Source organism: Tachysurus fulvidraco, chromosome 19, assembly GCF_022655615.1.
Source record: "Tachysurus fulvidraco isolate hzauxx_2018 chromosome 19, HZAU_PFXX_2.0, whole genome shotgun sequence".
In the NCBI taxonomy this organism is placed as follows: Eukaryota; Metazoa; Chordata; class Actinopteri; order Siluriformes; family Bagridae; genus Tachysurus; species Tachysurus fulvidraco.
In genome coordinates this window covers 1,359,161-1,376,562 of record NC_062536.1, presented here as the reverse complement: position 1 = coordinate 1,376,562, position 17,402 = coordinate 1,359,161, and the positions used below count along the sequence as shown (strand labels likewise).

General features: G+C 39.5%; 2 protein-coding genes and 1 pseudogene across 5 annotated transcripts in view; 2 read left to right on the top strand and 1 right to left on the bottom strand.

Annotated features, from left to right (window-relative positions):
- The window catches only part of LOC113663787 (NACHT, LRR and PYD domains-containing protein 12-like), a 631,994-nt gene that overhangs the window by 420,918 nt on the left and 193,674 nt on the right, over window positions 1–17,402 (top strand). The window lies entirely within an intron of this gene.
- Window positions 1–17,402, bottom strand: part of LOC113663806 — a 589,387-nt pseudogene that overhangs the window by 473,641 nt on the left and 98,344 nt on the right.
- cacna1c (calcium channel, voltage-dependent, L type, alpha 1C subunit) overlaps window positions 1–17,402 on the top strand; it is a 134,056-nt gene that overhangs the window by 43,231 nt on the left and 73,423 nt on the right. For 2 of the 3 annotated variants that reach the window (XM_027179159.2, XM_027179156.2), the window contains exons 5-8: window positions 1,374–1,513; window positions 1,607–1,768; window positions 1,967–2,169; window positions 9,827–9,930. In XM_027179159.2, coding sequence (XP_027034960.2) covers window positions 1,374–1,513; window positions 1,607–1,768; window positions 1,967–2,169; window positions 9,827–9,930 — 609 coding nt within the window. Of the gene's footprint in view, window positions 1–1,373; window positions 1,514–1,606; window positions 1,769–1,966; window positions 2,170–9,826; window positions 9,931–10,184; window positions 10,289–17,402 lie in introns of all 3 variants that reach the window. The other variant, XM_027179155.2, reaches the window with a different exon arrangement.

Sequence of the window (17,402 nt, the reverse complement as noted above, 5' to 3'; positions counted from 1 at the left end):
AGGATAACCTGGCATCATTATAAACTTCAACAGTTGAGGTACCTGACCTCATGGATCAACCTGTGGATCACAAGAGGTTTACCAGATACTACATGGAATGCAGCAATTAGGTGGACAATAAATCTATAGAATATGATATATCTGATATTGTGATTGATTCCACAGGAAATGTATATTTCTCACCCAGGCTGCTCCAAGTGTTTAACATAGCAGATGGGTATGGATGGGTATGGAGCCATCGTGTTGAGAAAGCACACAAACACATGATTAAGAACCACTTTAACTAGCATACCCTAAGGCCTTTTTTCAATATACAGGAAGAGCATTTCAGACAATACCACTTCATTCTTGTACTGTAGGTCAACCCCAAAGGCTTCAGACCTATAAGAAATATAATTAAAATTATGTATACCTCCAGTGTGTTTTCCTACACACCCTCACACATTGGATTCTACAGTGGTGATGAAACCCATGATGAACCCAACAACAATGCTTGATCTTCACAACAAATCAAGTACAGCAGCACTCATGTAGGAGCAGCCTGGAAGTTGAAAGGCACTTTAGAATATAATGAAGGTAGCATGACCAGATGGCATTCCAGGACAGGTCCTGAGAGCCTGCACTGGCCAGCTATCACCAGTGTTCACTGAGATATCCCTCTCCCTTGAACGGTCTACAATGGAGAGCAATGATCAAGCACTCAAGATCAGTGGGAGCCCAGTGAAGAGAGTGGTATTTAGGGGTTCACATCATGCAGAACGTCATGTTTCTTTACCATGGTGAAGAAGGCTGGGCAGAATCTATACCATCTCAGATGCTTAAAGGACTTTAAACTGCCCTCTAAGGTGCTAAAGACTTTTTATACCTGCATTATTGAAAGCATCCTGACAGGAAGCATCACAACTTGGTTTGGGAACAACACCAGACAGGACAGTCAAGCTCATCAGAGGGTGATGCATTCAGCTGTACAGTACATAGCTTTCGAACTGAGCTCCCTCACCTAGAGTCTATCTACAGCAAACAGTGCTGGACCATCACCATGAAGATATTATAAAACCTTTTTAAAACAATAAAATATTATAAAACAGCCATCCCATCAATGTACTCTTTTCTCTGTTGCATTTAGAGAAGTGCTTCCACAAACACAGACAGAATAAGGAGGAGCTCCTTCCCAAAGGCCAGTCAGGCCCTCTACCAGGAGTACACCCAGAGCCTGGACCCTTTCTTTTTTTTTGTTTTTTTGTTTCCTTTACTTTTTAGGACTTGCCACAATGTAGGGGTGTTGTGGGGCTCAGAAGTACACAATTTGCACTACATGATTTGTAATAATCTCTATTACTCTCTCTTTGCCACTGTCTCTTTCACTCCCCCAGGTTGTTTAGTGCTATATTAGAACAGGCCACAAAAGGAGACGGAGGGACACCTATCGGCGGGAAGGCAGCAGGCTTTGATGTGAAGGCCCTGCGTGCTTTCAGAGTGCTGAGACCCCTACGATTAGTGTCTGGTGTTCCCAGTGAGTCATACACAGTCAAACACAAATCTAAAAAATACTAATAAAGAGGTGAAGGACAAATATTTTCAAAACATGATTTTTTTGTGGTTTCAGGTTTACAAGTAGTGTTGAACTCCATAATTAAGGCCATGGTTCCTCTGCTGCACATCGCTCTGCTTGTACTCTTTGTGATCATCATCTACGCCATCATTGGCCTAGAGCTCTTTATGGGGAAGATGCACCGTGCATGCTTTTTCTTCAGAAATGGATACAGAGGTCAGTGTCAATTTTAGTTTTCGTAACAAACTTATCGTTTTCAGACTGAGTCATGTTTTCACAGCAAATTGCTTATTACGCTTTGTCACTTTCGATGGATCATAATGAGACAACGAGACAATAATTTTAGCAATTGAAGTTTGAGAGGTGTAATTGTGCTGTAAATTTATAAACATGTACCAAATCCTTGTACCTTAGGGCCTATAGCTGAAGAGAAGCCCGCACCTTGTGCCCCAAATAACGCCCATGGGAGGCACTGCACACCACTCAATATCACCCAGTGCATGATGGGATGGGAGGGACCAAATGATGGGATTACAAACTTTGATAACTTTGCATTCGCCATGCTGACAGTGTTTCAGTGCATCACCATGGAGGGCTGGACTGATGTCCTGTATTGGGTGAGTCTGGTATGAGCCAACAACTAAATGTCCCAGATTATGTCAAGCCAACATATACTTTTAAAAAAACATAAAAATAGCTAAAAGACAGGCAGATGTGTAACTAGGACTAGGATTAGGCATCAGAGACCAGTGTGTGTGGTATGTGTTTGTGTGTGTATGTGTGTGTACATTGCGTAAGTGATGAGGTGGGATAATTAGAGTTCCATGTACTTCCAAAGGATTTTAACCTGTAGACTGTGGAATTTGACCTTTACATTCTGAATAGTAACCCTTTATACTGTAGGTGAGAGAAGTTTTCATCACAATCCAATTCAATCAACATGTACTTGAGGTCTCAGAGGAATGATGACACTAATCAGTTATATAATTATATGAAGTAAATGCTCAAATTATCCTGTCTCTCCTTCTGTGTCCTTCTTTCTCTCTATGCCTCTATTACAGCGTGTTCAGTTGAGTAATCTTACTAATGCTTGACTTTGCTTGACATGCTCTTACCTAAAAATGAATGAGAATGACTTTATCAGTTCATGTTTTTTATAGATCACTTTGGCCACACTGCTATTGTCACCAGCTGTTTGTATGGACTATTCTTCTCTCTTCCATAATAAAAGAATGGAGAGTGCATTCACTGCTTTATGAGCTTATTCTGAGCTTTATTATAAAACATCCATGACAATAGAAGGGGCTGTGTTTTATACCTATTTATTTCAGCTGCTGTTCTCTCTAAGAGCTGTATTCAGAGTTGAGTAGGATGTAAGGCCAATGACAGTAATGCCCATTAAACCGTATTTATACATTTATATCATTTATTTAATGTGCAAGCAATAAATTCATGGAACAGTTTTTTTTTCCCATTTCTATTATAAGGAATTCTCTCCAATACAGTAAAACAAGTAATATACTGCATGAACAAATATTTTGGGCGGCAGCTCCGTTCGCTTACACACTAGACGAAATTCAGATTTTACTCCACATTCTTCATACCACCATACATTTATGTTAGCAAGGAAGTTAGGGCAGAGACTTTCTTCATATAAGAGGTTATTCGAGACAGATACATGTCAGTTTATGCTCTTGATACTATGGGGAAAGTCTAACAACTCAACACAAAAGAAAAACAACTCAATTAGGAACAATTTCTATACAAATTGTTTGCAAAAATAAATTTCATTCAGGAAACACAAATGAACTTGAATGGGATTTGGTAGGATGAATCTTTGGTCTGAAAAATTGAAAATAATCATTTAAAATTCAAGAAAGTGTTTGTAAACATGTAAGCCACTGAAAAGCTAATCTAGATAAATAATAGCAGAAATAAGTCTGAAACGATTCTGACATAATGTTATGTCTCCAGTAAAACTCACCAGCGCCCCATGCTGGGTTGTTCTGGATAATATACTGTAATGAATCAGCATGTTCGATTTCACCACATCGCCTGCGGTCCCAACAGATGAAGCACTGCACCAGCATGTGTTATACCCAAGTGCTGAGTTCTTTGGAGAAGACATACTATTGCTAGAACATGCCACAGATTATGCAATATTTCTTTATCATCATTAATACGTTTTATTGTTAGCTATTCTTCTGCTAGCACTGGAGCAACCCAACCAGTCTGCAGACACTGACTCCTGTGTAAAAGAGATGATTAACACCTCACTCTGGGCAGTCAGACATCTGGGCCATGAAAAGGGAATATATGAGGTTTTTCTCTAAGAAAAAAGTTTCTCTAAGTTTTCTCACTAGTCAAGTCACGTGGCTTTGTAAAATTGAGCATGTGTCACAGTCAGAGATTAGTTGTACAGACTAAGGAATTTCCTTGTGAACATTCATGAAATGGGTAACAGAAAGATGTGTTTGTATGTGTTTTCTAGTAAGAGGATGAATAGGTGGCAAAATAGAGCCTCAACATAGTAGTGCCATTGTCTGTATGTGGCATATGACCCAGCCTAGAAAGCGATGCAGTTCAGTAATATACAGCACTTGAACATTTCAGGAGATCTTCATGAGTAGGTGGTTATCAGAATTTAGGTTTCTCAGCTTGATGGACTTCTCCCACAAGCACCCTCAAATCATCTGGTATCTCAGCACCAGTCAAAGAGACAAAAGGAAAAAAGGACAAATTATGCAGTGAAATGTTCATCACTTTTTCTTGTATTCTACCTAATATATTTAATTTTAGTAGTAGGTGATATTCTGGTTGTTATTATTGAAGATTCTCTTTTATTTTGTCTCTGTTTCGCTTTGGGTCTGCAGTCTTTCCACCTAGGAAAGAATTGTGTTACTGATTCTGTTTTACTACCTTTGGCTAGTATTGCCCATATTTTATGACCCTGTCCCTGAGATCCTTGTAGTACTTTTGGCTCTTAGCTTACAGTCATTTACAGAGTTAGTGTGAAATAGTGTTCAGGCTTGGGGCAGTTAGGTGCCTCATTCTGGTGGGTACTGGTGGATAATGTATGGTCAGAACACAAAAACCTGCAGAAAATGAGACCCAGGAGATCTTCTTGGCAATTCTCAGACTTTGCCAATAGCTGGTCTACTCAGACAATGTTGAGACTCTCAGGCACTGCCTTACAAACTACATTTAAATGATTTACCTTGTTCTTTGTAAAGGATTTTAACTAAAAAAGGTTGATCACTTTAACCACTGCTATATGACCTATGGAGTGAATCTAATAGTCAAGTAAGGTAGTAGTAGTGAAGTTCTTACCATATCCAACCTTTCTCCCAGACGCCATTTGGATCAACTGTTGCTTTGAGTCCAGTCATGTCCATGTTCATCAGAATTGTGAGTTGGATTATAGCTCAAAAAAGTTGTTGCTTTCTGCATTTGTGTGTAACCAATGATTGTTTATTGTATATGGACTACATGGCCCTACTGACACCCACTGTGATTTTAAAGCCTAAATTGCGTTGAAAATTGTTATTGTGCCTGAGTGTGCAGTAGGTGGAAATTGGAATTGGAGTCTCCACATTGGTCATGGACATGTCCATTCTTCTTGCTGGGAGAATTTATGATGACTGGCATTTATTGGTACAGTAATTAATAGCTGTTCATTTTTAGCTGTCATTGCCCACCTCAAAACTGTCAATCACCTTATCAATCATGCCCATTTAATTATCATTAAATAAATCACATAAAATACATTTATTATTGTTAAAAATATTGGGTGATATATCAGTCAACTGACCATTACTATTCAAAGAGCTACAAAATGGCCATACGAATGGAAATTTGAATCTAAATCTTAGTATAATTATTAATAAAGTAAAGTCCATAAAATTCCATAACCCAAAATCATAAGCCAGAATCCAGGAAACGGTGGTAAATACAGAATGAGCTCAAAAAAGGGATCAAAGGCAAATCCAGGGGAATAAATGAAATGAAACTCATTGGTCAAAGTACATTGGCCCTCCCCTTGATCCTTGGTCAATATTGGCAACAGCCACTGAAACTTTAGCCTTATCTATAACTATATCTATAGGCACTAATAATAATAGAAATAGTATCAATTGTACTAATAGTACTAATAGCCACACACACACACACACACACACACACACACACACACACACACACACACACACACACACACACACTGAGCTGCAAAAATCAGATGAAGACTGCAACAGAAACAGGTCAAGTATCTCAGCCAATGATGACAGACAATAAAATGGTGGGAAGTATAAGCCATGTCAGGTATACTAACAAAACAAATTCAAGTGAGAATACAAATAAAAATAGCCTACTTAATGCACTTATAAATATTTGACAACCACTGATAACACGGTTACTTGAGTGTGATAACAGTATTGTTGTGTTCATTGTGTCTGGCCAGTAATGTAGAGTGGCTAAATGGAAACGAATCCTTTCAGCAGCCTTTTATACAATTGCAAGATTCTCTTGTCTGTCTCCAAAAGTATTATAATTTATGACACAACATTGTAACTTTACTTTTTATCTGGAGGGTAGGTCATATCAGATGACATGGAGGGGATCTACATCTTCTTTGTGCAGACTCTTCATAAGGCTTAGTGGAAGATCCTCTTCAGTTCCCTCATCCACTTATACTCAAGCTCTTGCTGAGGCCATAAACATATGGGTTTTCATACCATTGCTATGCTGACTTCTCCCATTTCCTACTTTAGACACTTGTGTTTCTAAACAGATATTGGGATGTCTGGATGTCTGATTTCAAAAAGGCATGGAAAAGTATCAGCTAAAACCAAATCACAGCATGACTGAGCTTCTCTACATCCTTGGAGGTCCCTATGTCAGGAACCTGTGATTTAGACAACTTAGACAACTTTTAGATCTCACCATCTGTCACGGCTCACAGCCTTGAGGTTGTCCTGGACAACTAACAGTCCTTCTAACATCACATTTTTAAACTGATTACTATGGCCTCTAAGGTGCTTTTCACTCCCTTGTCATTATAAAATTCGCAACTGCAACTTTTTCCTTGCAGGTATGCGCCTACACACCTACACCATATGCAGTGATGTGGTCCTGGTCCTGTGGTTGCACACTATTTATTACATCTGATAACCTTACAGAAGGAAACCTATAAACTTAGGAAGCATTGTTTGAACAGAAACTGCTATCCTTCTTTGTAGCAAGGAACTACATATTACCCTTTGTATATTATACTTTATAAACCTTTGTTTTGAATCTTGAATCTACTATTTGATTGCATCTTTATTCAGAGTTGCAAATTGTTTAGGATTTGATATTGATAAGGCCATGATTACAGGCTTGTAACAGACCTGGAGTTTGTGTACCCCTGCATAATAGTCAATAAGAACACAATGATCCAATGTAAATGCTGCGAAGCTGTTTTGAGGCCCTTTGTTAGTGGTGCTGGTGGTTGTGGAAGTATTCTTGGGGCAGATTCAGAAAACTGACCGTGGGCATTCAACTGCCTGTGATGTCTTGTGGTGGTCAGACAGAACCTATGTGGTGAATGTAGGTTAATGTGACATTAAATCTTCGGCAGTTTTAAGTCCTCCAGTGCTAGCAGTAAAAGGCCAATGTATTGCTAATGCAATCATGTACCATACAATAGGGTAAAAAACACAAAACACATTCTCATTAGCACATGTTCATTCTGTCTACATTCAATGTTTGGGCAGAATGCATATAATCCTTTATCTTATGAGATCAGTAGTGATGCAATTCAAGCATCATTTTCCTTACCACAGTCACCTGAGTCACCTCAGGCTTGCTCATTGGGGATGAATACAAAAACATTTAAATATATCTAATATTAACCTTTTGTTTTATGTTTATATTCTGTAAAGCTGATTTGAGACTAAAAATTGTTAAAAGCGCTATACAAATAAATTTGAATTTGCATGTCAAGCAACCCAAATTTACTCGTTGCATTATTCTTAGCCGGAATGCAGGCCAAGGAACTTTGGTAGGTTGAGCTATGAGTTCTCCATTGTTTCACATAAAATCCTTACACCAAGGCTTAGTAAAATATGTCAATACTTTTATGAGTTAATTAATTATAAAACTTCTGAGCCACACACTCATTAAGATGGTCCATACTGAAGCAGTGAGCATATAGGTGGTGCCTGCCTTCAGCATTCATATCACTCAGACTTTGGCTGTTTGAACATGGCCCAGTTAATTACCAGTAAAACCATGTTAACAGCACATACCTAGTCACAAATCTGTCTCATCTTCTTTTGTAGCTTCTGGCACCATTTCTTTTCTTCCTGATCCTGAGTCCTTTTCCCTCGGACTCAGCCACAGACACTTTCTTCTCCTCTCTTTCCTCAACCATGGAATTTATCTGCCCCCTGTCCACTAAACCAAGGAAAACTTCTTGTTCTGCTTCTTGGCAATCAGTATGAAATCACAACTCGGTGCAGATCTCGACTCTTACCATCCACTTCTGGCCAAGTTCTCTTCAGACGTGACTTTGGTCAAGACTTCCTTCTACAAGGAAAAGCTTGAAGCTTCTGCACAATACCCTCATACGCCCAACAACATCTCTTGCTCCACCTGCTTTATCCACCCTGCAGAAAAGTTTGCTTATTTTTACCACAAGTAGATTGAGTAAATCTTCTTCTTTACTTCTGTCGCGACTGCACCTACATTTCACAGTCAGGATTCTCCTACTTCTGCATTCAATTTCTCAGCCATAGCAGCGGAAGAGATTTTACAACTCATCCAGTCTTGCAATCCTACCACCTGCTCATTCAATCCACTCCTTCCACTATGCTCCAGACCATCTTACAAGATGTTGTGCCCTTCATCACCATGATCATCAATGCATGCCTAATATCTTGTCATGCACCAACTACCTTCAAGTGAGCAAGAGTTATTCCCATCCTCCTGAAGAAACATGTGCTGGATCCATCAGACATCAGTACCAACAGATCAGTCTTACTTCTCTTTTTTCTTTCAAAAATTCTTGCATTGTCTATAATCATCTGTCTGTCTATCTCTCACAGAACAATGAGCTGCTAGATCAGCCAAGATGTCATGTGTCCTCATCCTCCTTATTTAAAACATGAGAACGATTCGGCTATTTTTGTCCACACAGGCTGCTCAGATAATTGTTCAGTCTCTTGTCATTTCAATACTGGACTTCTGCAACTCACTGCAGCTACAAATCATTTATCCTTTGCAATGATCCAAAATGCAGCTGCACAACTTGTTTTCAACCTGCCTAAGTTCTCACAAAGACAAAAATCCAGCAGCTTCCTCTTACCTCAAAGCCCTCATCACTCCTCACACTACACCTCACACCCTCAGAGCTACCAGCACTGCTCGACTGGCCCCACCATCTCTCAGGGTAAGAGGTAAGTATTGAACAAGACTCTTTTCTGTTCTGGCACCAAAGACCTTCTTCTTTGTGAAATACTTGAACTAGCCCTTTCTCCCCTGTTTGTTGTATGTATGTATTTTGATGTGGATAGGGAAGTCTGCCAAATGCTGTAAATGTAAATTATATATATATATATATATATATATATATATATATATATATATCTATATATATATATTGATTTTAGTTCATTTCTAACATACTGCAAATGTAATATTAATGCAACTGTATTAAATCTAAATATGTAAATCTATTTAATATCTAAATCTATTTTATGTTCAACCAAAGTACTGTATACTGTATGTGAATCATGGTTTAAAATGCATATACACAATTTACTTAAAATATATTATATGGTTAAAAGTTTGTGGACACCTAAATATTTATGGACACCTGACCATTTACTTTGGCCATATAGTGTAACACAAAATAATGAAGTACCCCTTGTGAAAGGTTTTTGAATGTTATTTATTTGTTTGTTTGTTTGTTTGTTTGTGTGTTAGCATACAATTCAATAGGTGTACATTAGTTTGGCAGCAGTGATATCAATAAACTCAGAATGGGCCACCCAGAATAATAATCACCCCAAATAACCTTTCCCAAATATATTAATTGACATAACTTTTGACATACAATGCTCTGAATACAGTAAATACTGAATGCTGTAACTACTTGAGGATCCTAAGTGCCCCTTAAGAAGTTACAGCAACTTTCTAGCATCCATTTATTTGCCTTAAATTCTTTTCACCCTCTGCTCTCTCTTTCTCACACTTTTTATTTTCCTAACTGTGCTTCCTTCCCTCTCCCTTTAGATGCAGGATGCTATGGGCTATGAGCTTCCCTGGGTCTATTTTGTCAGTCTCGTCATCTTTGGATCCTTTTTCGTTCTAAATCTGGTTCTTGGGGTGTTGAGTGGGTAAGCAACATGCATGTGCATGTGCTATATGTGTATGAATGTGCGTTATGGACTCTGTTGTCTAGCATCAGTGTAGAACATCTCTTACTAATAGAGCATCTTTCATCTCACAAGGAGAAAGAACAGAGTGCAAGAGAAAGACAGCTGTTTTATTTATTAAAGAAAGGCCCATTATTTTGTTATTAAGCAGTCATATGCTAATCATCCCTCTCTCTTTCCATTTCTCCATCTCTCCTATTTGTCCTTATTCCCAGGTGAATGATGCTGTAGGGAACTCCTGGCCATGGCTTTATTTTGTTACTCTTATCATCATTGGCTCATTTTTTGTTCTTAACTTGGTTCTGGGGGTCCTGAGCGGGTAAGAGACAGATGATCATGCAGACAGGTTGAAGACAGACAAATTAAAGACTGGATTTCTTGACTGGAATCCTAAATAAGTCAGAATAAAATAATATACAAAAAGATGCCAAACTGCCAAAAAGAATGCTATAATATTTTGCCAATACACCATTTGTACAAAGGCTTGTACAGAGATAATTAATATATTGGAGCTAGGACTCCTTCATTTAAGAATTCAGCTAAAAGATACCACAATCATGAGAATCTTTTATATGTTGTCCTTTTATGACAGTATGGCAGCATTGACATTGACATTTCAATATTTTTATATTATATAAACCTGTATGGTTTACTAACTGAAAATAAGCTTCTAAAAATAAACTTATACCATTATAAAATCTGGGTTTCTCCGAATGTCAAAAGAAGGAAATTGAATTCAAATACTTCACACATTTATAAGGACAAGCTAAAGGCAAATGGATACAGTTATTTATTTAAATTTAACTCAGGAAATAAACTTATGAAAAAAAGAAGCAGGCAAGGGACAAGCATTGGGCAAACACTGCAATGTGTGGGGAGAAAAGGAAGAAAAAGAGGGGAGGAGAAGACATAGTAAGAGAGGAAAAAGGATTGCCATCTCTTATCACAGAGCACCCCAGTTGATTCCCCACTTGCAAGATGGCTTCATCCAAGGCACTGGTTCGTAGCACAAGACCCATTCCACTGTTCCTGCTAGGATCCATGTGATTAGCTGTGGTAGCACAACCAAGTTTAGAAATCCCTCTGTGTCCCACTCTCCCACAGAATTCAATACAGACTGAAGAATCCAAAATCCTGTCAAAGACAAAAAGGCAGCTGACCTCCAAGAGTATCAGGAGCCGGAAGTATTGGTGAACCACCTTCTTCACTTCATCACCACTTCTTCTTCTTCTTCCTTTGACAGCAATAAGAGGCATAGGGCCCATTCTTACTTTGGCCATCTCTGTGCAATAGCAGCATGATTGCAGTGCTACACAAAGGGCTGGATGCAACTGCATCTGGAGCACCTGTTGGTTCCCAGTACACAGCACATGGATAGTCTGATTTTGTGTCTGAGGTCCATCAGTATTTGTTCATTCTTACTATAATTATGGTTTTTATAGATATGAAAATAGTTACGGGTCTGGTGCAGTTGCTATAATAGTCACACATACCTTTTTTCACCTTGTGCTTGCTACATATTTTGGATCTGATTGAATGCTTTCTAAATAAAGCTGTATAAGTGCATTGCATCAATGGATGATGCAGCTAATTTGGAATAAGCTTGTGAGCCAGCAGGATGATAAAGTTTAATGTACCAGTGTTCTGGCTTCTTCTCAGGTGACATAAAAAAAAGCCTTGTAGCATAACAGGCTCAATCCAGAGATACTCATGGAGTTCGTTTGTCTGGATCACGCAAAAGAGGACTACTGAATACTTCATATACCACAATCTTGCAAAGAAACTCTACACCAACTACACCTTCATTCACTGCATCACCACCTAATGCACTGGATGGAGGCTCAGTCTGTTAAACCTCAATGTCAGTGCAGTTTACTGCAAAGTCAAAGCCTCTTGACTCCCATCACACCACCACCAGAGATTCTTGAGCATCCTTAAGCATACAGATCTCCCCATGCCTTTAGATTGGAGGTGGATACCTCTGAGACAGAGGTAGAAGTCATCATTTCACAGTGGTTTGGGGAGAAACCCAAGCTTTACCTTGTGGCCTTCCTTAAAGTGGTCTCCATTGGGTTTCTGTTATGTCATTGCCGAAACTGGCCTCCAATTTAACTACCCATAAAATTGCACAGAAAACAAAGATCCACCACCCATAATGCACCTTTTAACTCACAGAACACTGGACTCAACCTCAACACTACAGCATTTAAGGACTCCCAGTCACTCTATTCATTACAAAGTATATGATCTGTGCTTTGTAACAGTCATTACATAGCACATACACATCTTTTGTTCTTTGATTCTAGTTCTGGGTTGCTCAATACTGATTTTTGTCACAATCTTTAAAAATTTGAGTAGAGGGTACATTGCCTCAAGCCAAGTCATTCCAACAAGACATTGATCCATTCCCTCTTTTCAAGCTGTTCCTACATCGGAATCTCATGGGACATAGGGGCTGATGGGTAGTGTAACTTGCTAGCAAGGCATAATGTGTAATAACAAGTATAGTACTGTTCTCTATTAATTATTCCTTGCATTATGTTTTGTATTCATTTTAATCAAGGGTGGTTTTTTAAGAGAGAGTTCAACAGAGAGTTCATATTTTTTAGTGGGGTTCCCTAGTATTGGAGGTAAGATTATTAGAGCACAGTCGTTGAGGCAAGAAGGCTCTTTTTTTTAATACAGGCCCCCTTCCTGATTTTTTATTTTTTTGCATGTTTGTCAGAATTTAATGTTTCAGGTCATCAAATGAATGTAAATAATTAGTCAAAGATAACACAAGTAAACACAACATGCAGTTTTTAAATGAAGGTTTTTAAATGAAGGAAAACAAAGTCCAAACCTACATGGTCCTGTGTGAAAAAGTGCTTGCCCTGTAAACCTAATAACTGTTGGGCCACCCTTTGCAGCAAGAACTGCAATCAAGCGTTTGCTATAACTTGAGTCTGTTTTATATAGATATAAATATATATATATATTATTCTGCTTTATATATTCTTTATTCTTATTTATATAATGATTTTGCTACAGTGCTGTGGAGGAAATTTGGTCCACCTCATCTTTGCAGAATTTGTATAATTCAGCCACATTGGAAGGATTTCGAGCATGAACCGCCTGTTTAAGGTCACAGCATCTCAATAGGATTCAGGTCAGGACTTTGACTCGGCCACTCCAAAATCTCCATTTTGTTTTTCTTCAGCAATTCAGAGGTGGACTTGCTGGTGTGTTTTGGATCATTGTCCTGCTGCAGAACCCAAGTTCACTTCAGCTTGAGGTCACAAACAGATGGCCGCACTTTGTACTTTTTGGTAGACAGCAGAATTCATGGTTCCATTTATCACAGCAAGTCTTCCAGGTCCTGAAGCAGCAAAACAGCCCCAGAACATCACACTACCACCACCATATTTTACTGTTGGTGTGATGTTCTTTTTCTGAAATGCAGTGTTACTTTTATTTATTTATTTTTTTTAAAAGGAAGGGGGCCAACACTTTTTCACACCATTGTAGATATTACAGAATCAGACACTGCCTTCGCTAATTTACACACATCTACAATATTACTTTTAGTAACCTCTGACTGATGAAGGAGAATATTGTATTTCTTACACATCTTTGAAAATCTATGTTTGCCTAAGGCCCTTATATTACTCACTTCTTCTCTCACTCTCGCAAACCCATTCTAGTGTCTGGATGTTTCAGAGACCATATTGATATAACATATAAAGCTACTAACTAATGACAGAGAAACAATGACTAAACATTTTGCACTCAATATAATGAATGTTTGCAATTTTTTGTCAAAGTTTTGTTGAGATAATTTTAGATATATCTAAGATGGATGGCCTTCTCTTTGCTGTACAGTGAATAAAATTCTGTAAGAAAATGGAAAATGCAAGAAAAAGTAAGAAATACAACAAATAATAATTATAGCACAAAATTATTAATGAAAAGGAACACTGTAGTTTAAATGTAGAAAGCAAGAAACTCCAAAAAGAGTATTTTATTATTTTAATTTCACACAGGACATATAAAAAGCTTTGGACAGATGTAAAAATAGAAGCTTCACTGGAGCAGCTTTGTAGGTGTCAGGAGGCAATATTGAAGAATACTTGCTGTATGTATGCCATAGTGAGCTTTTAATATTAACCTGGAAGATTTTGGTGGAGATATCAATGCCCTGCAATACCCCAGCTATTTCTCCCCTACTCTCCCTTTCACAATAGGGGTAATGGGGATCCTAGTCACTTACCCATTCAGAGCAAGAAGGGGGCTCTTCGGGAACATTTCCTGCTGCTCATCATCTGCCACTCAGTATAATCTGAGTACTTTATTAATCCACATGGGGGTATTGGGTTTGTTACCACAGCTCCAAGTCATAAGAATAGAAAAATAGAGATTTATATGCATAAGAAATCTATACAAATAAAATCTAAATTAAGCTAGGCTTTACTGGTACAGGTATATTGTTGCACAGTGAGATGTTGTTTCACAGAAGAATTCTACATTGAAGAGTCCTTCCCAGCTTCATCTGGCTTTTTCTTTGTATCGAGGCCTCAGTGCTTTCACCATAAAGCACCTCTATCCTCTAGTCATTTTGTGAGGCTCATCTGTTCATGAAAATGGACTTACAAAGTGCTTACAACCTAATAAGTATCAGAGAAGGGAATGAATATAAAACAACATTATTACTATGAATATCAGATTATGCTTTATGGCCTGACTAATGTGCCAACTGTCTTCCAATTATTCATTAATGAGGTGCTTAGTGACCTCTTAAATCAGTATGTCATTGTCTACATAGATGACAACGTCATATACTCACAAAACAGCACACCTCTCATGTTCACACCATTTTACTACATCTCCTGCAGTGCTGGCTTTATGTCAATTCAGAAAAGTGTGAACTTCATTGCACCATGACTACATTCCTGGGATAAATCATTAGCCCTCATGGGGTTGAGATTGACCACACCAAATTAAAGTGGCCCATGCCCACTTCAGTCAAGGAACTGACAGGACGACATACAGGACGATATTATGGTAGCCACCCCCTTACCTCTTTACAACAAAAAAATCCTAGGAAGATTCAGTGGAATGACAATGCCCTGGCAGCCTTTGAGGGGCTTAAGAAAAGTTTCACCACAGACCCAGTTCTCAGGCACCTGGACGTCCCCTTTATAGTAGAGGTGAATGCCTCCAATTGCGGTATTGGGGTGGTCTTATCTCAACACCAGGATATGCCAACCAATATATTTATCCTAATGTGCCTATTTCTCTAGGAAGCTAACACCAAAAGAGGCCATTTATGATGTGGGTAACAAGGAACTTCTATTCCACCAAAATGGCCCTGGAGGACTGGAGGCACTGGCTTGAGGGAGCATGCTGTCCCTTCCAGGTGATTACTGATCACAAGAACCTGAAATGCATCAAAGGTGCCAAGAGAGTTGATGCCCATCAGGCCGGATCAGCATTATTTTTTCCAAGATTAATTCACAGTCACGTTCCTGCCCAGTTTCAAGAAAAGCAAAGATGAAGCCCTATCCAGGTAACACAACCTTGTCAACACCCCCCCTCCCCCTAGTTCTGAACCCATACTGCCTCTATCTCTGATAAATGCCCTTATTCATTGGCACCTAATGGAGGAAATTCAGAAGGCCCAACAAGCAGATCCGATACCACCTGAGTGCCACCCTACAAAGCTCAAAGTTTGTTCTGGAAGCACGTCTTCTCAGAAACATCCAGTGTGTCCATAACACTTCCCACTCAGCCACCCTTGAATCCAGTGAACAAGCGCGATGGTATAAAACATCTTCTGGTGGCCCAGACTAGCCATAGATGTTTACTTTGTCATGTCATGCCAAGTGCACAATTATGATCTCCATGTTATCTCCCTGCCAAGTTACTCTAACCCCTGTCTATGCCTCAGCACTTGTGGTCCAACTTATCCATTGACTTCATAACTGACCCCCCCACCTCCCATAGTTACATGACTATACCAGTCTGGTCCCCCTCAAATGCCTACCCACAGCTATGGAAACTGCTACAGCACCGTTCAACAATGTATTCAGGGTATATGGCCTACCAGAGGACATAGGTACCAACAGAGTGGTTCAATTCACTTAATGAGTGTGGAGGGCCTTATGCAATCATTTGAACATTAATGCCAGTCTCACCTTGGGATATCATCCCCAGTCTAATGGCCAAGCGGAATGTCTTAACCAGGAAATCAGATGGCACCTTCAGTCCTACGCGAGCTGCACCAGTGGTGTGAGTTTTTCCTATGGACCGAATATGCGCAAAACTCCCTCATACACTTCTCCACAGGGCTCACCCCATTCCAATGTGCACTTAGGTTTAAACCCTCTAATGTCCCCACAGTGGATTACTGCAGGCTGATCAGCAGCAACGCTCACACCCAGAATATCAGCCTTGTCAGATGGTGTGGCTGTCAATTGAGAACCTCAACCTCTGACTGCCTGCAGGAAATTTAGTCCCCGGTACATAGGCCCATTCAAGATCCTGAGACAAGTGAACCCAGTGACCTACCACCTAGAACTCCCTCAGCTACCAAATATCACCTTCCTTCCATGTGTCACTGTTTAAGCCTGCCCATGAGAAGCCTGGTGGAGGCACCTCAAGTACCACACCCCCTCTCCTACTAGATATCGAAGGGTCCCACTGCCTAATTGGTCAAGGAGATCCTGGATTCCAGGAGAAGGAACGGCCATCTACAATACCTGGTTGACTGGGAGGGCTATGGCCCAGAGTAAAGGCCGTGGGTCAATTCCAGGGATGTCCTTGACCCTTCCCTTATCAGTGTCTACCACAGAAACCAAACACATAGACAAGCTCCTAGACCTTGGGCTGCCCAAGAAGTACACTGGGAGCTGTTCATGGGGGGATTCTGTAACAATACCAGTTGCACCTTCACTCCAGACCCAACAGAGGGAGCCCTCACCAGAATATTAAACTGTGCTCAGGTCATGGTTTAATTACTTTTTTTTAGTTATTTAAGCCAACCTTATGCTAAGCTAGTTGCGAAGTATTGCCTTACCAAGCCATTCTATTGTTTAATGTGTTTACATTCTGTGCATAACCTACCTTTCTGTACTCCTGTTTTGTGCCCTATGGATTTTGTGTTGTTGGATCTGTTTGCTACGTTCTTTGCCTTTCTGTATTTTCGGACCTCTCCCTGTTCTCTCAATGCTCTGTGAAGCACCTTGGTTGGATGAGTTTGCAACTGAATGTACTTCTGTATCTGTCCTGGACATCATGTAGCTGGTCAACATCAATGCAGTGAGAGCAGTTGATTGTGTTCTGAACCTCAGTCCTGTGTTCTTGATTTGTCTCACTGTACTGTCTATTAGCAACCTCAGCTTTAACTCGCAGCAGTTGGGACACCCAAAATTTCTGGCCACTTGCTGGCACTCAGT